Source organism: Somniosus microcephalus, chromosome 10, assembly GCF_052327205.1.
Source record: "Somniosus microcephalus isolate GS21.2 chromosome 10, FLI_Smic_1.0, whole genome shotgun sequence".
In the NCBI taxonomy this organism is placed as follows: domain Eukaryota; kingdom Metazoa; phylum Chordata; class Chondrichthyes; order Squaliformes; family Somniosidae; genus Somniosus; species Somniosus microcephalus.
Window position 1 is genome coordinate 177,853,922 of NC_140996.1, and position 21,325 is coordinate 177,875,246.

General features: G+C 43.6%; 1 protein-coding gene across 9 annotated transcripts in view; it reads right to left on the minus strand.

The window, feature by feature from the left end:
* atp8a2 (ATPase phospholipid transporting 8A2) overlaps positions 1 to 21,325 on the minus strand; it is a 696,532-nt gene that overhangs the window by 479,375 nt on the left and 195,832 nt on the right. For all 9 annotated transcript variants that reach the window (XM_085999230.1, XM_085999235.1, XM_085999229.1 and 6 more), the window contains one exon: positions 12,015 to 12,153. In XM_085999230.1, coding sequence (XP_085855356.1) covers positions 12,015 to 12,153 — 139 coding nt within the window. The remainder of the gene's footprint in view (positions 1 to 12,014; positions 12,154 to 21,325) is intronic.

A 21,325-nucleotide genomic window follows, 5' to 3' on the forward strand; every position in this document is an offset into this window, starting at 1 on the left:
TCAGTCTAAATACTCACCTTGTATTCGGTCCTTGCGAAGTAAGACGTACACTCATCACAGTCTAATGGAAACCAATGTGAGCCGCAATCAATACAAAACCAACAGTAATTTAATCATTCCAGATTTACCAACACGGAAGAAATAAAAGTAATTGTGACATGGGCTGGTAATTGGTTGGCAAGTAGCAGACATAGAGCGTGCTCTAAACGGAATGGACTCTGAATGGGGAGATGTGACAACTGGTGTTCCCCAGGGACCTGTACTGAGGCTGCAGCTTTTCACCATATATATTAATGACTTGGATAAAGGAATAAAGAGCCGTATATCCAAGTTTGCACATGACGCTAAATTAGGAGGCACAGTAAGCTGTTTAGATTGACAGACAGATAAAATAAGTGGGCAAAATTGTGGTAGATGGAGTTCAAAGTGGGGAATTGCGAAGTTATCCACTTTAATCGAAGAAAGATACAACAGAATATTTTCTTAATGGTGAGCCTCGGAACTGTGGAGGAACTAAGGGATTTGGGTGTCCAGGTACACAAATTACTAAAAGCGTATGCACAGGTACAAAAAGTAATGAAAAAGTCTTATGGAATGTTGGGCTTGATCTCAAGGGGTCTGGGATACACAGGGGAGGAAGTTATGCTTCAGTTGTACAGAGCCTTAGTCAAACCCAATCTGGCGTTCTGCGTTCAGTTTTGGGGATCACACCTCAAGAAAGATATACTGGCCTCGACATCGAGGATGTATACTGCAGATTCACCAGAATACCAGGGCTTAAAGGGTTAAATTATGGGGAAAGTTGCTTAAATTTGGCTTGTGCTCCCTTCAGTATAGGAGATTGAGAGGTGATATAATCAAGGTGTTTAAAATGTTAAAAGGATTCGAAGGGTAGATACAGAGAAGCTATTTCCTCTGCTGGGGGACTCCAGAATATGGATGCATAATTAAAAAATTAGAGCTAGGCCAGTCAGGAGTGAAATTAGGAGCCATTTTTTCATATAAAGGGTAGTGGAAATCTAGAATTCTCTCTCCCAAAAGGTTGTAGATGCTGGGGCAATTGAAGTTTTCACGGCGGAGGTCGACAGATTTTTTAAATTTTTTTATCAGGTATCAAGAGATATGGATCAAACGCAGCTAAATGGGGTTGAAATACAGAATAGCGAAACGGGCTCGAGCGGTTCAATGGCCTACTCCTGTGCCTATGTTCCGAGATAACTTAGGCAAGGTGGAAAGTAAAATTTTACATCAGGTTGATGGTTTGTATTGATCTTTTTTATGCAGTATTAAAAATGTTCTATCCTTTGCTTGATTCCCAAATGCTGTATTATTTATAATCTTGTCTTTTACCTATTCTGATAATGTAACTATAGCACTTACTGTAAAACTTAATTGTTAGATGAATTTCCAAGATATTCCTGAATTAGTATTGTCATTTTGATTAGCAGTAGGCTGGGTATTCTGCGGCGAGTGTCTCACCTCCCGACTCCCCAAAGCATTTCCACCATCTACAAGGCACAAGTCAACAAGTGTGATGGAATACTCCACTTGCCTGGATGAGTGCAGCCCCAACAACACTCAAGAAGCTCGACACCATCAAGGGCAAAGCAGCCCACTTGATTGGCACCCCATCCACCAGCGTACCGTGGCTGCAGTGTGTACCATCTACAAGATGCAATGCAGCAACTCGCCAAGGCTTCTTCTACAGCACCTCCGAAACCCGCGACCTCTACCACCTAGCAAGACAAGGGCAGCAGGCACATGGGAACACCAACACCTCCAAGTTCCCCTCCAAGTCTGAGTGCGGTTTAAACAGAGTGCTGCGAGTTGGGTGAGTCAGGGAGTTAGGTGAGGAGTGGAAGGAGGAGGTCCCTTGCTTCGCCTTTGTTTTTTCCTAACTTTTCACCCTGCAGGAATTGGTTCTTACTTTACACCAAGGAAAGAGTCCAAGAGCGGGAGCAGTCAAACAACAACAACTGCGAAACCGCTAAAGTGACATCACAACCAGGAAGGAGCTGATTGGTAAGTAGGACCTGGTGAGTATTTCTACAGTTCAGTCGTTAAAGTAAAAGTAAGGTCTCTAGTTTAGAGTAAGTCACGTTTAAAGGGAAGTAAGGTCCCTAGTGTATTTAATATTCTTTAATTTAAAGGAAGTAAAGGGAGTAAATTAAGGGTCGGACATGGCAGTGCAGCTCGGCAGAGTGGAGTGCTCCTCCTGTGCTATGTGGGAAGTCAGGGACACTTTAGGTGTCCAGGGCGAACACATGTGCAGGAAGTGTCTCCAGCTGCAGCTACTCGAAATCCACGTTATCGGAGCTGGAGTCATTGTGGAGCATCCGCGAAGCTGAGATCTTCGTGGGTAGCATGCTTAACTAGGTGGTCACACCGCAGGTAAAGAGCGCACCGGCAGACAGGAAATGGGTGACCGCCAGACAGAGTAAAAGAACTAGGAAGGTAGTGCAGGAGTCCCCTGGGTCCATCTCCCTCTCCAACAGATTTTCCGTTTTGGATACTGCTGATGGAGATGGTTTCTCGGGGGGATGCAGCAAGCGCCAAGTCCGTGGCACTACGAGTGGCTCAGCTGCACAAGATGGGAGGAAAAAGAGTGAGAGAGCAATAGTGATAGGGGATTTTATCATAAGGGGAACAGATAGACGTTTCTGTGGCCGCAGACGTGACTCCAGGATGGTGTGTTGCCTCCCTGGTGCCAGGGTCAAGGATGTTTCCGAATGGCTGCAGGTCATTCTGAAGGGGGAGGGCGAACAGTCAGAGGTCATGGTTCACATTGGTACCAACGACATGGGTAGAAAGAGGGATGAGGTCCTGCAACAAGAATTTAGGGAACTAGGTAGCAGATTAAAAAGCAGGACCTCAAAGGTTGTAATCTCTGGGTTACTCCCGGTGCCACGTGCTAGTGAGTATAGGAATAGGAGGATAGAGCAGATGAATGCGTGGCTAAAGAGTTGGTACAGGAGGGAGGGCTTTAGGTTCCTGGATCACTGGGTCTGCTTCTGGGGAAGGTGGGACCTGTACAAGTCGGATGGGTTGCACCTGAACTGGAATGGGACCAACATCCTTGCAGGGAGGTTTGCTAGTGTGCTGTTGGGGAGGGTTTAAACTAACTTGGCAGGGGGATGGGATGTGGAGTGGAGCTATAGCAGGGGGTGATGCACAGCCAAATATAGAGGAAAAAACAAGTCAGCCTGGAAGGCAGAGCAAATATGTAACGGCACAAGGGAGTATGAAAAGGTTGGATGGCATTTATTTTAATGCAAGGAGTCTTGCGAGTAAGGCAGATGAATTGAAGGTGTTGATGAACACATGGGAGTATGATATTGTTGCTATCACAGAGACATGGTTCAGGGAGGGGCAGGACTGGCAGCTCAATATTCCGGGGTATAGAATCTTCAGGCGAGACAGAGGGGGGTGTAAAAGAGGGGGTGTCGCAATATTAATCAAGGAGTCAATTACTGCTGTAAGGAGGGATGATATATTAGCGGGTTCCTCTAATGAGGCCATATGGGTAGAACTTAAAAACAAAAAGGGGGCAAGCACTTTGCTGGGAGTGTACTATAGGCCCCCAAACAGTCAGGGGGAGATAGAGGAACAGATATGTAGGCAAATCTCAGAGAAGTGTAGAAATAATAGGGTAATTATAGTAGGAGATTTCAACTTCCCCAATATTAACTGGGATAGTCAAAGTGTGAAAGGCTTAGAGGGTGCGGAATTCTTATAGTGCATCCAGGAGAGCTTTTTGAGCCAGCATGTAGAAAGTCCTACAAGAGAGGGGGCGGTACTGGACCTAATTCTAGGGAATGTAGCCAGGCAAGTGGTAGAAGTGTCAGTAGGAGGGCATTTTGGTGACAATGACCATAATTCGGTGAGATTTAAGGTAGTCATGGAAAAGGACAAAGATGGACCGGAAATAAAGGTTCTAAATTGGGGGAAGGCCGATTTTAATATGATAAGGCAGGATCTGGCCAAAGTGGACTGGGGTCAGCTACTTGTAGGAAAATCCACATCAGAGCAGTGGGAGTCTTTCAGAAAGGAAATAGAGAGAGTACAACGCCAACATGTTCCCGTAAAGGTCAAGGGTGGGACCAACAATCCCAGAGAACCCTGGATGTCAAGGGATATACAAGAATGGATTAGGAAAAAAAGGGAGGCTTTTGGCAGATATAAAGGACTAAAAACAGTGGAAGCCCTAGAGGAGTATAGAAAGTGCAGGAGGGTACTTAAAAAATAAATTAGGAGAGCGAAGAGGGGGCATGAAAAAACACAGGCGGGCAAAATAAAGGAAAATTCCAAGGTGTTTTAGAAGTATATTAAGGGCAAGAGGATAACCAGGGAAAGAGTAGGACCCATTAGGGACCAAAGTGGCAATCTGTGTGTAGAGCCAGAAGATGTAGGTGAGGTTTTAAATGAATATTTTGCAGCTGTGTTCACTATGGAGAAGGACGATGTAGGCATAGAAATCAGGCAGGGGGATTGTGATATACTTGAACAAATTAGTATTGGGAGGAGGTACTAGCGGTTTTTGTGGGCTTAAAAGTGGATAAATCTCCAGGCCCTGACGAGATGTATCCCAGGCTGCTGTGTGAGACAAGGGAGGAGGTTGCAGGGGCTCTGACACAAATTTTCAGAACCTCTATGGCCACAGGGGAGGTGCCAGAGGACTGGAGAACAGCTAACGTAGTACCATCATTCAAGAAGGGTAGTAGGGATAAACCAGGGAATTACATGCCAGTAAGCCGAACATCAGTGGTAGGGAAATTATTGGAAAAAATTCTAAGGGACAGAATTAGTCTCCACTTGGAGGGGCAAGGATTAATCAAGGATAGTCAGCATGGTTTTGTCAGGGGGAGATCATGTCTAACCAATTTGATTGAATTTTGAGAGGGGTGACTAGGTATGTGGATGTGGGTAGTGCAGTTGATGTAGTCTACATGGACTTCAGTAAGGCTTCTGACAAAGTCCTGCATGGGAGACTGGTCAAGAAGAAAAGAGCCCATGGGATCCAGGGCAATTTGGCACATTGGATACAAAATTGGCTTAGTGGCAGGAGGCAGAGGGTGATGGTCGAAGGTTGTTTTTGTGACTGGAAGCCTGTGTCCAGTGGTCTACCACAGGGATCGGTGCTGGGTCCTTTGCTGTTTGTAGTGTACATTAATGATCTAGATATGAATGTAGGAGGTATGATCAGTAAATTCGCAGATGACACGAAAATTAGTGGAGTGGTAAATAGCGAGGAGGGAAGCTTCAGGCTACAGGACGATATAGACGGGTTGGTTAGATGGGCAGAACAGTGGCAAATGGAATTTAACCCTGAAAAGTGTGAGGTGATGCATTTTGGGAGGACTAACAAGGCAAGGGAATACACAATGAATGGTAGGACCCTAGGAAGGACAGAGGATCAGAGGGACCTTGGTGTGCATGTACTTGGATCCCTGAAGGCAGCAGGACAGGTAGATAAGGTGGTTAAAAAGGCATATGGGATACTTATATTCTATGCCTTGGCTAATGAAGGCAAGAGCAGGGAGGTTATGATGGAGCTGTACAAAACGCTAGTTGGGCCACAGCTGGAATACTGTGTGCAGTTCTGGTTGCCACACTATAGGAGGGATGTGATTGCATTGGAGAGGGTGCAGAGGAGATTCACCAGGATGTTACCTGGGCTGGAGCGTTTCAGCTATGAAGAGAGGCTGGACAGGCTGGGGTTGTTTTCCTTGGAGCAGAGAAGGCTGAGGGGGGGACCTGAGGTGTACAAAATTATGAGGGGCATAGATAGGGTAGATGGAAAGGAACTTTTCCCCTTAGTAGAGGGGTCAATAACCAGGGGGCATAGTTTCAAGATAAGAGACAGGAGGTTTAGAGGAGATTTGAGGAGTAACTTTTTCACCCAGAGGGTGGTTGGAATCTGGAACTCACTGCCTGAAAGGGTGGTAGAGGCAGGAACCTTCAACATTCAAGAAGCATTTAGATGAGCACTTGAAATGTCATAGCATACAAGGCTATGGACCAAGTGCTGGAAAATGGGATTAGAATAGACAGGGCTTGATGGCCAGTGCGGACACGATGGGTCTCTTTCTGTGCTGTATAACCCTATGATTCTATAAGTCACACACCATCCTGACTTGGAAATATATCGCTGTTCCTTCATCATCGCTGGTTCAAAATCCTGGAACTCCCTCCCTAACAACAATGTGGGAGTACCTTCACCACACGGACTGCAGCGGTTCAAGGCAGCAGCTCACCACTACCTTCAATGGCAATTAGGGATGGGCAATAAATGCTGGCCTTGCCAGCGACGCCCACATCCCACAAATGAATTTTTAAAAAGTAATTGCTCGGCTGCAGTAGCTGCATAAATTTACCCTTTCAGTTGGGTCTCAATGGATCAGCACCAGCAGAAATGTAGCCTCTAACACAATCTAGCTACAATTGTAGCGTTGTAGGAATGGTCAAATTCCTATCTAGAGATTGAGTTCGACGCAGGCAATCAATCAAAAAAGGTTTTTAATATCAAACTAACGAGTTTAAACAGACTGATGCAAGAGAACTATGAATACAGGTCTTAACAGGTCGGAGGCTCCACGAGGACTGCCTGGGCGGTCCCGTGGATGGCGTCAGGACGTCATCACATTTTTCCCGCGTTTGGGTGATCACGTGATTAGCAGCATGATGTCATCGCGTTTGCCCGCGCTCTTAAAGGGGCCGTGCACTGTACATGCAAACAGTATATACAATGGTACAGATTTAGTCTGTAGCTAACACATCGTTAAAGGGAATTATGTACAGTTGTTCAGAGTCCCTCAGTGGCTCTGCCACAGCGTCACAGTGAGAATGTGAAAGTTCTGTTGGACCAACAACTGCACAGTGGAGTGTCACTGATCTGATGAAACAGTGAGGTCATTCTGACACATGCTCAGCAAACTACAATCTCACAGCAAAGGGCATTGCTTCTCATTTGGATATGTTAAAAAACTGCCTCTGGCCAATGTTTGTGTTTTAAGGAAAAGCATTTTTAATTTCTTTGCAAGGTTAGTGGGCCCAGTGTTGATTCTCATTTCCATCACAGTATTGCCAAAACGTATAGTTCTCAAAAATCTTAATGCCATGTCGAGGCACAGCTGAACTCCTTCAGCTCCCCTTCAGCACTGTCTCATACGGCTTGGTTGCTGCGTCAGGATTTCTTTTGAGAAGCACAAATGTTGGCAACACTGCCACCCCAATAAGTTAATCTCGTTTTCCCTTGCATTGCGCACCATTTCCAGGCCTTTTCTTGGGTCTCTTCCAATGCTGTAGACTGACCATCTGATGGAAATGGACGAGAATCTGTGGCCTGCCTTATCCACTGATTTTAACTGCTCTCTGTACTAGGAGAATCTCTTCTAGTGAATAGCTAGCCAACATAGCAAATTTCCCGTATTAGGAACTGCAGAGGCAAACTAGGCTCACTTGAGAGCTCAACCACCCCGACTAGTATTCTGCTTTCCTATGATCCAGTGACATTAAGCTGCTTTTGTATGGCACTAACGTCATCACTAACAGAAACATGGAAGATAGGAGCAGGAGTAGGCCATTCGGCCCCTCGAGCCTGCTCATTCATTTAATGAGATCATGGCTGATCATCCAAATTCAGTACCCTGTCCCTGCTTTCTCCCCATAGCCCTTGATCCCTTTAGCCTTAAGAAATATATCTAACTCCTACTTGAATATATTTAATGAATTGGCCTCAACTGCCTTTTGTGGTAGAGAATTCCACAGGCTCACCACTCTCTGGGTGAAGAAATTCCTCCTCATCTCTGTCCTAAATGGCTTACTCCTTATCCTTAGACTGTGACCCCTGGTTCTGGACTCCCCCGCCATCGGGAACATCCTTCCTGCATCTAGTCTGTCTAGTCCTGTCAGAATTTTATAAGTTTCAATGAGATCCCCTCTCATTCTTCTAAACTCCAGCAAATATAAGCCCAATCGACCCAATCTCTCATAAGTCATTCCTGCCATCCCAGGTATCAGTCTGGTGAATCTTTGCTGCACTCCCTCCATGCCATCACTACTGGCACCAATAAATTTGTTGGTTTTCACTAAGGCTGGGAAGACCCAGTAAAAGTAGACCTTCCTAGCCACTACTATTAGCAAGTCTCAGCAAGTTTACTTTTGGGTTACAGCTGACTGCGCGAGACCGGTGTGTTGAGGGCTGACATCATGGGCCCGGGTCCTAGTACAATATAGAAGCAGTTTCTGATCCTGCTCGGTAGAAGCACTGCAGCCTTAACTTTAGACCCTTTTAACAACGTATTTTCTGTGGAAACATGGGCACGGCATATGGGAAACAACACTGAAATCATAGTTGTTACAAAATATATCTGGATGTTCAGTTAATACTACACTTACGTACGTACAATAAAAACATCTTGTGATGAAAAATTAAAGCTACTTTATCTAGAGAATATACCAGAACTTCCTGAAAATGGATACTTTTGCAAAGCAAACTTGGTTTCCAAACGTACAAAGTAACTAATGCTTTGAAAAATGAACAAATTGAGCCAATTTTCTAATCTTTCTAAAGTGACAGCAGTTTTTTTTTTCAAAATCAGATATAATCAAATGTTAAAACTTGATTTCAGAATCGAGCACACTTGATAGCCAACAGTAAATGCTGATAGGGATTTAGCAATGTTCCTTTAATTTTTAAAATCAGTTCTTGTGAACCATGCAACTCCAGAGAATCAACTTAAAATGTACAATGTACAGTTACTACTCCAGTGATTAGACTGCAGCGCCCATAATGTGATCATTATCTCTCAAATTCAACTTAATCAGAAGTGATTACATCATATCTCCCATTTCCTAAGCCATTAGTTTTTCCCACACCACTGATAGCACAGACAACTTCCTCACTAAAACTCCTTCAGGCTAGTTCCACTCAATTTTACGAGCATCTTAAATTCCTCCAACAAATTTTGCTTCGTACAGGGTTTTTATGTACATGTCTCCGGTGCTTTTCTGGTAATGTAACAGCTCTATGGGGTTTTCCTATTATTTACGGCGGTATAGACATAAAAACAGATTGCAAAAGCTTCTACACATATGTAAAAGAAAAGAGTAGCAAAAGTAAACGAGGGCCCCTTACAGGCGGAGACAGGAGAAATTATAATGGGGAATATGGAAATGGCCGGACATTAAACAAATACTTTGTATCCATCTTCAAGGAAGAGACGACAAAAAAATTCCGGAAATAGTAGGGAACCAAGGGTCAATAAGAATGAGGAACTTAGAGAAATTAGTAAAGAAATAGTTTTGGAGAAATTAATGGGACTAAAAGCCGACAAATCCCCTGGACTTGATAGCCTACATCCTAGGATTTTAAGAGGTGGCTACAGAGATAGTGGATGCATTGGTGTTGATCTTCTAGAATTCCCTAGATTCTAGAATGATCCCCGCGGATTGGAAGGTAACAAATGTAACCCCGTTATTCAAAAAAGGGAGGGAGAGAGAAAACGGGGAACTATAGGCCAGTTAGCCTGACATCAGTTGTTGGGAAAATGCTAGAATCTATTATTAGGGATGTGCTAACAGGGCACTTAATGATTTCAACAGTGATTTATGAAAGGGAAATATCGTGTTTGGCAAATCTGTTCAAATTTTTTTGAGGTTGTAACTAGCAGAGAGGTGCCTTATAGGGATTGTTGCCCCAGAGGGCTGTGGATGCTCAGTCTTTGAGTATATTTAAGACAGAGGTCGATAGATCTTTGGGAACCACGAGATATGGTGATAATGGGGGAAGGTAGAGTTGGAGTAGTTGATCAGCCATGATCTTACTGAATGGCAGAACAGGCTCGAGGGGCTGAATGGCCTACTCCTATTTCTTATGTTCCTACTTGTTTGATGGACTCAGTCCAATTTTATTACAAGGTACTTGTTCCATGGACCCCATTTCTAGTTGATTTTGTTCAGATTAAAAAATATTCATAATTCACACATCAAAGAATTTTAGTAAACAACTGCAGAACATTTCCTCGTGCAACGACCTTGCTAACATTCTTCATATTAAGACAAAAATCATGGCAGTTGGCATCTTTGCTGTGATGAAACTAACTAAAACTGAATGAGAGATACCAGGGAAATGATTTCACGGTTGTAATCAGATTTCTTACAGTTCAGATGATGGCTCTACCCCATGCACTTTGCACCTATTGATTAGGTGTCAGCTTTGGCTTCGTGGTAGCAGTCTTGCCTCTGGGTCAGAAGGTTGTGGTCCCAGTCCAGAGACTTGAGCACAAAATCTAGGCTGGCACTTCAGTACAGTTCTGAGGGAGTGCTACACTGTCGGAGTTGCCGTCTTTCGGGTGAAATGTTAAACTGAGGCCCCATCTACCCTCCCAGGTGAGATCCCATGGCACTTTTTGAAGAGGAGCATGAGAGTTCTGGCCAATATTTATCCCTCCACTTACATCACAAACATATTATCTGGTCATTAACACCTTGCTGTTGGTTGGACCTTGCTGTGTGTAAATTGGCTGCCGTATTTTCCTGCATTACAACAGCTACTACATTTCAAAAGTACTTCATTGGCTGGGGACGTCCTGAGGTCATGAAAGGTGTTCTAGAAATGCAAGCCTCTCTTTCTTTCTTTCTTGCTTTTGATCAATGAACTGCCTTATAATCATTCCCAGATGACCAGCATTCTAGGCACATTGACTTCCCTATATAGTATAATAATACAACAGCTAGAAAGAGCATGGAAGGTACAATTCAATCTTGGAGATTCATATTTCCATCTTTTAGAATCCTTTCCTGGCATTATAACTTAAATAATTAACCCAAGTTACCTGTTATATTTGCTTTCTAGAGATCTTGAAGTGCAGCTTCAGGAGTTTGAGCACTACTTTAGCACATCACAGAAACAAAATATTCTAGCCTCTTCCTGAAGGAAATGAATCTGAATTGGGATTCAAAGATCTGCAAATGGAAGTTACTGTACAATCGAAACCCCATGTGTTCAGATTCCTACTCCCAGACTTCATGTGGTACGATGTAGCCATTTCACTCTTGAAAATATGTTACTTGCTGCCTCCCCAGGAAAAGGCAGCAAGCAGGTACTAGCTGCAAATGTGTTCTCCACACTTCAAAATCCCATTTCCAGACCAAGTTGCCAGAGCTGTTGTCCCTCCTGCCATCTCTATCCGAAACTCGCCAAACAAAAAGCACATTCGCCATCACAGTACATCTAAACCAGGGTTTTTCAAACTTTCGTGTTTGGTATTCCCTTCAATCTGTGACATATTCCTAAGGGTTCCCAACTTCGAAAAGCGACCATGAGCTATCCAAAAGAGAATTACTGCAGAAAATATATTTTGAAATTAAGTTACAGCAACAGAAATAACATGCTAGTAAGTCAAAAAGAGAATTCTCCAAACATGTTTACAGCACATCGTATGCTTAGCCCCAGACAGAAATCCAGACCCCAGTTCAAAAACCTACAATCTAAATGGGGAGCACAATTCTCTTTCCATGCAAGTGCTGCAATATATAGCAGAATTAGCTGCATCCAAACGCAAACCTGAACTGAACTGATAATTAAGGAGTTCAGGGCCAATCTGGACTTCTGGCTTATGTTATGTTTTATTTAAAGAGCACACATTAGCAAGTGAAATCACTAATACACAAAAACCTACATCTTTCAATGTAGTGCAATGTCTTTGAGAAGGTATTTCTTCAGTCACCAAAATCAGTTTATTGCTCAACAAACTTCATGTTGAGTTTAATTTGGTATACCTTAAATAAACACAGTTCTTGTGCAGAACATGAAACTAGGTTTCCTACAATCAGGCACAGATCTTATTTCTTGCTATTAACACTGTATATTGCAAAAAGTGACACATTTAACATCAATAAGTAATTTAAACTGTACAATTCTGTGGAGAAAAATTAAACTTTCCCCTTCAGTCTATGACTAAACATTCTAATCCTCACACATAAAATTTTATAAGTTTATAAGATTTTCTTACCTGACACGGTTGTCACAGAATTTAGTTATCTGAGGCAGGTTGATATTAATAACTCGGGCTGCTTGATCCGGCTCTGTAGATGTAGTTCCAGACATCTCATCATCAGCTTTCTCGTAGCCTGAGGACGAACAACCAGGCCCTAGTGTTCAGACCAGAAAGAACCCGCTCAGTAATTTGGAGTGAACAGAATTTATGTTTCACTGATGGCACATGTTAAAAGTTTGATAAAACAGCAGGACTGCGCTCGCAGTAAATTAAGCTGCTGAGAACGGCACAATGCTCAGTAAACAATGACCGACAGGCACGCTTTGTTCAATGCATGTGGGGCACCCACACATGCTATCAGCAGCTTTTCAGGTTTACAAAATAAATAACCTTCAGAGCAACAAAAGGGCTATTAGTACAAAAGAAATCATTTTGTTAGACCAATGGGAAGGCAGGCAATGATGGAAGTGCAAGCTGCACCAGTGAACTGCCAGTGTCCTCGCCAGATAAATGGTTGCTTTGCAAGAGCATGCCTGACAAGTACTTTTCACTCAATGAGTGTAATGAATTATGCAAGCTGATAAGGGATACTTAAATGGACAAGTAATGTAATATTAAGGATTTCCCCTCCCTACATCTTGGGATTCACAGTCAGTAACCTTGTTGCAGCACACACCAATCAGCCCATCTGTCAGTGTTATACGGAGCTATGGGACAGGTTCAATAATCATTTCTATTATATCTAACAACATAATGGATTAGCAGGCAAAGAGTCTGATCATTGCAATTCTAAATATGTATTCAAAATATAATCAAAGTTATGCCTCAAGCAAAGCTGGTTTAGGAAGAACAAGTGATAAAATATGGAATGAGAGATCCAGCTATGCATCAACACACTGCACCATGACTAACACTGTTCTTCCCTGCACAATGACTTCCCAATCTCAGTTGAGCCAGAGAGTGGAGAATGCAGGAGAAAGCTGAAGATGGAGAGTCAACCTGGTGACTGTTGCCCACTTCGCATTAAACAACGGTATCAGCTCAAGCCTAGGAGTAGTCTATCGATTCCCTTGACCAGGGATTGCTGCATGGCATTAGGGAAAGAGGAGAATCAAACGCTTTCTTCTGTAATGTTGACATGGGTAGGGAATTGGTTAGAAGGCAGGAGACGGCGAGTAGGGATAATGGGTATGCACTCCAATTTACAGTACGTGACTAATGGTGTCTCCCAGGGATCTGTACTGGGCACTCAGCTTTTCACTGTATTTATCAGTAACTTTCATGAAGGAATAGAGAGCCGTATATCCAAGTTTCCTGATGACACCAAGTTAGGTGCCAGTTGTGTAGATGGGAGGAAGAAAGTTTCCCAAGAAAGATAGATCAGAGTACAGTATTATCTAAATGGTAAGAAGCTAGGAACTGTGGAGGAGCAGAGAGATTTAGGGTTCTAGGTATATAAATCACTAAAAGCTAGCAGTGGACAGGTACAAAAAAAACAATGGCTCGGATTTTAAGGTGCTTCCGACAGCGTACGCACGTGCAAAGCAGCCGTAAGGCCTTCTTTTACCAGCATAACGGTTAAAATACATTTTTTTTTAATGATTTAAACATTCACTTACATTTAAGATTAGTTTAGGTAAAGTTTGTCCGGTTTAAAAGGTTTAAATTTGTCAAAAAATTAAATTTTTATTTTAAATATATCATTCAAGGGTATTTTAATTAATTTTGAACCTCTGATCATTTATTTTTATTTAAGTGGTGTGAAATGTTATTTATTAGGTGATTTCTATTATGCTTACGGGGATTCCGTACGTAAATGGAATCCCCACAAGCATGATAGGAATCCCCCTTTTTGATTGGTTGGCCTAGCCCACATGATCACTGGGGTGCTTGCGAACCGCATGCGCCCCGGGATCCATGGGCCTTTACGCAGGCGTACGCCTGCAGGCCCAGAACCAGAACAGTCCGAAGCTCCGGAGACACCAGGTAAGTTCGGAGATGTTCGTGGGCGCCAAGCCTCTGACCGCAATTTCCAGGCCTATGTTGGCCTTTATCTCAAGGTTGCTGGAATACAAAGTGCTGGAAGTTATGCTCCAGTTTTAGAAAGCTTTGGTTAGATCACATCTGTTGACGATAGGCCAATTGAAATTTTTTTTTGTTAGGCAAGGGTATTAAGCAATATGGAGGAAAGATAGGCAAATGGAGTTGAGGTACAGATCAGCCATGATCCAATTGAATGGCTGAACATGCGAGAGGCTCTGAATGGCCTACGCCTGTTCCCATGTTGATTCAAGTCCCGAATGCTTTAGAATCTACAACATTTTGGGATGTTTGCCAACTGTTACTGAAACATGATTTAAATTTCTGCCAAAGAATCTGTAGCTAATGCTGAAACAGAATACTTCTGTGCATTTTCTGAATATTTTTTGATCAAGCAAATGACAGACCGACAGCAGTTTCTAACCACCGGGTGCATTTACTTTTCTGAACAGTTAGATTTGTCGTTACTGCAGTTTTTTCAGCAAGAGAATTTTAATGTTCCAAAATAGAGTTTGATGCCATCATCTCTCTTCCTATGCACAGTGCAGGGCCAACTGGCTCATATTACCCTTGATGGATTTCCAAGATAAAACCATATGAATAGAAACAGAAATAGAAATTAAATCATATATCATAGGTGTTGCTTAAGTAGATATCTCATGGACAGATGCTGATAACTTTTGAAATGCTCAACGCTGATTACATTTTTACACAAGAGTTACAGCTGCGTTGTGGAGTACAATTGAGATGGTCCAAGAATGTAAGAACATAAGAAATAGGAGCAGGAGTAGGCGATTTGGCCCCTCAAGCCTGCTCCACCATTCAATAAGATCATGGCTGATTTTCTACCTCATCTCCACTTTCCTGCCCTATCCCCACATCCCTTGATTCCCTTAATATCCAAAAATCTTTCGATCTCGGTCTTGAATGTACTCAATGACTGAGCCTCCACAGCCCTCTGGGGGAGAGAATTCCAAAGATTCACCACCGTCCAAGTGAAGACATTTCTCCTCATAAGAACATAAGAAATAGGAGCAGGAGTAGGCCATGCGGCCCCTCGAGCCTGCTCCGTCATTCAATAAGATCATGGTCGATCATTCACCCCAACTCCACTTTCCCGCCCGGTCTCCATATCCCTTGATTCCCCTAGAGTCCAAAAATTTATCTAACTCAGCCTTAAATATACTTAAAGACTCAGCATCCACAGCCCTCTGGAGCAAAGAATTCCAAGGATTCACAACCCTCTGAGCGAAGAAATTCCACCTCATCTCAGTCTTAAATGGCCTACCCCTTATCCTGAGACTATGCCCCCTAGTTCGAGACACTCCAGCCAGGGGAAACAACCTGTCAGCATCTACCCCGTCAATCCCCATTCAGAATCTTGTATGTTTCAATGAGATCACCTCTCATTCTTCTAAACTCCAGACAGTATAGGCCCATTCTACACAATCTCTCATCATAGAACAGCCCTCTCATCCCAGGAATCAATCTAGTGAAACTTCGTTGCACCGCCTCCACGGCAAGTATATCCTTCCTTAGATAAGGAAACCAAAACTGTGCACAGGACTCCAGATGTGGTCTCACCAAGGCCCTGTACAATTGTAGCAAGACTTCCTTACTCTTACACTCCAACCCCCTTACAATAAAGGCCAACATGCCATTTGCCTTCCTTATTGCTTGCTGTATTTCTTGCACGCGGACACCCAAATCTCTCTCGCTGAACACCAACATTTAAAAGTTTATCAGTTAAAAAATATTCTGTTTTTTCTATTCTTCCTACCAAAGTGAATAACCTCACATTTCTCACATTATACTCCATCTGCCACCTTACTGCCCACTCACTTAGTCTATCTATATCCCTTTGCAGACTATTTTGTGTTCTCCTCACAGCTTACTGTCCCACCTAGCTTTGTATCGTCAGCAAACTCGGATACATTACACTCGGTCCCTTCATCTAGGTCATGAATACAGATTGTAAATAGCTGAGGCCCCAGCACTGATCCTTGCAACATCCCACGAGTTGCAGCCTGCCAACCTGAAAAAGGCCAGTTTATCCCTACTCTCTGTTTTCTGTCCGTTAATCAATCCTCTATCCATGCTACTATATTACCCCCAATCCCACGAGCCCTAATCTTGTGTAATAACCTTTTATGTGGCACCTTATCGAATGCCTTTTGGAAGTCCAAATATACTGCATTCACTGGTTCCCCTTTATCTACCCTGCTAGTTAAATCCTCAAAAAGCTCCAATAAATTTGTCAAACACCATTTACCTTTCATAAAACCATGGTGGCTCTGCCTAATCATGTTACGATTTTCTAAGTGCCATGATACCACTTCCTTAGGAGCGTTAATCGCGGCCAGAAATCCTTCCACCACTTCATACAGCTCCCCTAAGGGAACAGTATGAAAACACGTACGACGACAACCACTTCCTTAACAATGGATTCTGGCATTTTCCCTACTACTGATGCCAGGTTAGCTGGCCTGTAGTTCCGTGTTTTCGCTCCCTCCTTTTTTGAATAGCAGTGTTACATTTGCTACCTTCCAATCCACTGGGACCGTTCTAGAATCTAGGGAATTTTTGAAGATCAAAACCAATGCATCCACCATTTCTGCAGCCACCTCTTTTAGAACCCTAGGATGTAGGCCATCAGGTCCAGGGGATTTGTCGGCTTTTAGTCCCATTAGTTTCTCTAGTACTTTTTCTCTACTTGTATTAATTACGTTAAGTTCCTTACCCTCATTAGACCCTTGGTTCCCCACCATCTTTGGTATGCTTATCTCAGTCCTAAATGGCCGACCCCTTTATCGGAGACTGTGACCCCTGGTTCGAGACTCCCCAGCCAAGGGAAACATCCTCCCTGCATCTACCCGGTCAAGCCCTGTAAGAATTTTGTATGTTTCAATGAGATCACCTCTCATTCTTCTAAACTTCAGAGAATATAGGCCTAGTCTACTCAATCTCTCCTCATAGGACAATCCCCCATCCCAAGAATCAGTCTGGTGAACCTTCGTTGCACTCCCTCTATGGCAAGTATATCCTTCCTTAGGTAAGGAGACCAAAACTATACATAATACTCCAAGTGTAGCCTCACCAGGGCCCTATATAATTGTAGTAAGACGTCTTTACTCTTATACTCAAATCCTCTTGTAATAAAGGCCAACATACCATTTGCTTTCCTAATTGCTTGCTGTACCTGCATGTTAACTTTCAGTGATTCATGTACAAGGACATCTAGGTCCCACTGAACACCAACATTTCCCAACCTCTCACCATTTAAAAAATCTGTGCCCTCTGGTTATCAACCTTTCCACGACTGGAAACAGCCTCTCCCTATCCACTCCATCAAAACCATTCACGATTTTGAACACCTCCATCAAATATCCTCCCAACCTTCTCCACACCAAGGAGAACAACCCCAGCCTCTCCAGTACCCCAACACAACAAAAGTCCCTCATCCCTAGCACTATTCCAGCAAATCTCCTCCACACCCTCTCCAAAGCCTTGACGTCCTTCCTGAAGTGCGGTGCCCAGAATTTAACACATTTGAAGCCTAACCAGTGTTTTATAAAGGTTTAGCATAACTTCCTTGCTTTTGTACTCTATATTCCTGTATTAATAAAGTCAAGGATCCCATCTTTTTGAACAACCTTGTCAACTTGTCCTTCCACCGTCAAGGATTTGTGCACATACAACCCCTTTCTGTTCCTGCATCCCTTTAAAATTGTATAATTTAGTTTATATTGCCTCTCCTCATTCTTCCCAGCAAAATGTATCACTTCACACTTCTCGGCGTTAAATTTCATCTGCCATGCATCTGCCCATTTTACCAGTCTATGTCCTTCTGAAGTCTGTTACTATCTTCCTCATTGTTTACTACATTTCTGAGTTTCGTGTCATCTGCAAACTTTGAAATTATGCCCTGTATACCCAAGTCAGGTCATTTATATATCAAACAGAGCAGTGGCCCTAATACCGACCCCTGGGGAACACCACTGTATACTTCCCTCAAGTCTGGAAAAACAACCGTTCACCACTACTCTCTGCTTTCTGTCCCTTAGCCAATTCTGTATCCATGCTGCCATTGTCCCTTTAATCCCATGGGTTTTAATTTTGCTAATAAGTCTATTATGTGGTACTTTGTCAAACGCCTTTTGAAAGTCCATTAACACAACATCAACCGCATTACCCTTATTAACTCGCTCCGTTACTTCATGATGGAATAAATAGGAAGATACGGCACTCTGATCTGACTGGAGTCAGATGACTGCTGCAGTTACTTCTATCTCCCACCAAGGATAGCATAAGACTCACAACCTCATAACATAAGACTCTTGTTACGTAACTGATTTTTGCTGAAGTGCAGTTGGTCTTGGTGGGGGTGTGGCAGGGGTCTGTTTCTCTTCTGTAGCTATAATGATGAGAATCAAGGGGAAAATCTGCAGCTCTGCATGGAGATGGGCTGAGAGATCCAACTAATTAACAGCCTACAGGAAAGCACGTGCCAGAACTCGTGTGTATCCAGGGACACAGCAGTGCAATGAGTAGGGTAGGCATGCACCGACAGGAGTCATGCCAAGAAGCAGCTCAGTCTTTGGCACAATGGGGAATAAAAATAAACAAACACTGAAAAAAAACGTGCCACCTAATTTTAGAATCGTTACAGTTTGTTGGAAATAGCTACTACTAGACAAGAGCCTTCAGCCTTAATTGGACTTCAAATAACATCTTACGATTTCTCATCCAAGTCTGCTTCTCCAAAAAGGAACACAGGATCGCCAAAATGGGACCATCATTGCTGTGGGTATGTAGGCAGTCCCCTCACCCAACTACTTCCATTTTCCTTCTGACCAATTCCTCAACAAAATACAGAGTTAGATTTTCCTGATTTTCAAAAAAAGTTAGTAATTAAAAAAAAGATTTTAATGCGACCAATCAAAACGGCAGCTGGGCATGATTTTCCTGCAGTTGATTTCATGAAACGTGAACTTGATGAGCAGGAATTACAGAAAAATAGGCCAATCACAACCCCACTGTAATACTAAAATAACACACAGCAGGTCAGGCACCCATGGAGAGAGAAACAGAGAACCCTTGGTCAGAACTGGAAAAAGTTACAGATGTAACAGATTTTAACCAGGTGCAGAGGCAGGGAAAGTGGGGAGGGGAGGAAAGAACAAAAGGGACAGTCTGTGATAGGGTGTTAGGCAGGAGTGGTTAAATGTTGCAAATGGGGATGGCAGAATCATCAACAGCCACCTGAAAAAATATAGGGGCCGAGGTTAAAGTCTGAAATTGTTGAACTCAATGTTGAGTCCAGAAGGCTGTAAAGTGCCTAATAGAAAGAGGAGGTGCTGTTCCTCGAGCTTACATTGAGCTTCGTCGGAACAGTGTAAGAGGCCGAGGATGGTGAGGTCTGAGTGGGAGTGGAGCGGAGAATTAAAGTGACAGGCGACCAGAAGCTCGGGGTCACCCTTACGGACTGAACGGAGGTGTTCCGCAAAGCGGTCACCCAATCTGCGTTTGGTCTCCCCAATATAGAGGAGACCACATCGTGAGCAGCGAATACAGTATACTAAATTGCAAGTAGTGCAAGTAAATCGCTGTTTCACCTGGAAGGAGTGTTTTGGGCCCTGGACAGTGGGAAGGGAGGAGGGCCCTGGACAGTGGGAAGGGAGGAGGTAAAAGGGCAGGTGTTGCATCCCCTGCACTTGCACGGGAAGGTGCCATGGGGAGGGGAGGGGCTGTTGGGGGTGATTGAGGAGTGGACCAGGGTGTTGTGGAGGGAGCGGTCCCTTCAGAATGCTGAAAGGGGAGGGGAAGATGTGTTTGGTGGTGGGATCATGCTGGAGGTGGCGGAAATGGCGGAGGATGATCCGTTGAATGTGGAGGCTGGTGGTGTGAAAGGTGAGGACAAGGGGAACCCGATCGTGGTTCTGGGAGGGAGGGGAAGGGGTGAGAGCAGAAGTGCGGGAAATGGAGCGGACACAGTCGAGGGCCGTGTCAACCACTGTAGAGGGGAAAAAGGAAGACATATCGGAAGCACTAGTATGGAAGGTGGCATCGTCAGAACAGATACGGCAGAGACGGAGAAACTGGGATAATGGAATAGAGTCCTTACAGGAAACGGGGTAGGAGGAAGTGTAGACCAGGTAGCTGTGGGAGTCGCAGGGCTTATGACCAGGACACTGGGGAGAACTCCTCTGCTCTTCTTCAAATAGTGCCATGGAATCATTTTCATCCACCCAAGAGGGCAGGCAGTTTAACATCTCATCCGAAAGACGGCACCTCTGGCATTGCAGCACTCCCTCAGCACCGAATGCACTACAATGTCAGCCTAGATTTTGTGCTCAAGTCCAGGAGTGGGACTTGAGCCCTAACCTGCTGAATCAGAGATAAGAGTGCTACCACTGAGCCAAGCCGACATTCAATAAAAAAAATATACATTAATACAGATGCAAAGCACTGCCATACATATTCAATAGTCTATATATTTTTATACTTAGAGAAAAAACATAATATAAGTGAAATAATTTTATGGTTTCAGTTCTCATAGCTATTTCCCTATTCTAGTAGAATAATGGCCCAGATATTCCGATCCCTAAGGGTGGGTACCCACCTGTAGGGACATCGGAATTACCGGTTTCAGGCATGCACAGCGCATGTGCTGAAAACCGGCATTTCCAATCTGTCAAGAATGGTCTCGACAGATCCTCCGGCTGCCCTGGAGAAGGGCCTCTGCGGGCGGATAGTTCTGCTTTTTGGAGACCCTCCGCCCGCAGAAAACCCTTACAATTCTTACACCTGATAAAAGCAGGCCTAAGAGAGTTGAAAAAAGTAAAAAAAATGATTTATCATGTAAAAATACTTTTAAAAAAAAGTTTATTTTTAGCCCTGTAAGGAACATTAATTATTTTTTTCAAAAAATTAAATTTGTTTAAAATATTTAATTTATTGTTATTTCAAGTCATTTAAAAAAATATGATTTAAATTAAAAAAAAAAGTTTTACTATGTTTTTTCATTGATCGCCATTCATATATTTGACAGGTCTTCCTGTCAAGTGTATGATGGGGGATTCCCTTCTTTGATTGGCTCCCCATGGCCCACGTGATCCCAGGGACGCTGCGAACTACATGCGCCTCTGGGATACGTGGGCCCTGCGCACTTCGAGTTTGGAGAGGCCCAGGATCGGAAGTGTGTGCATCCCGGGAGCCCTCAGGTAAGGGCATAGATTTTTCCAGATCGCAGGCCTCCGTCCGCGAGAGGCCTGCAATCAGAAAAT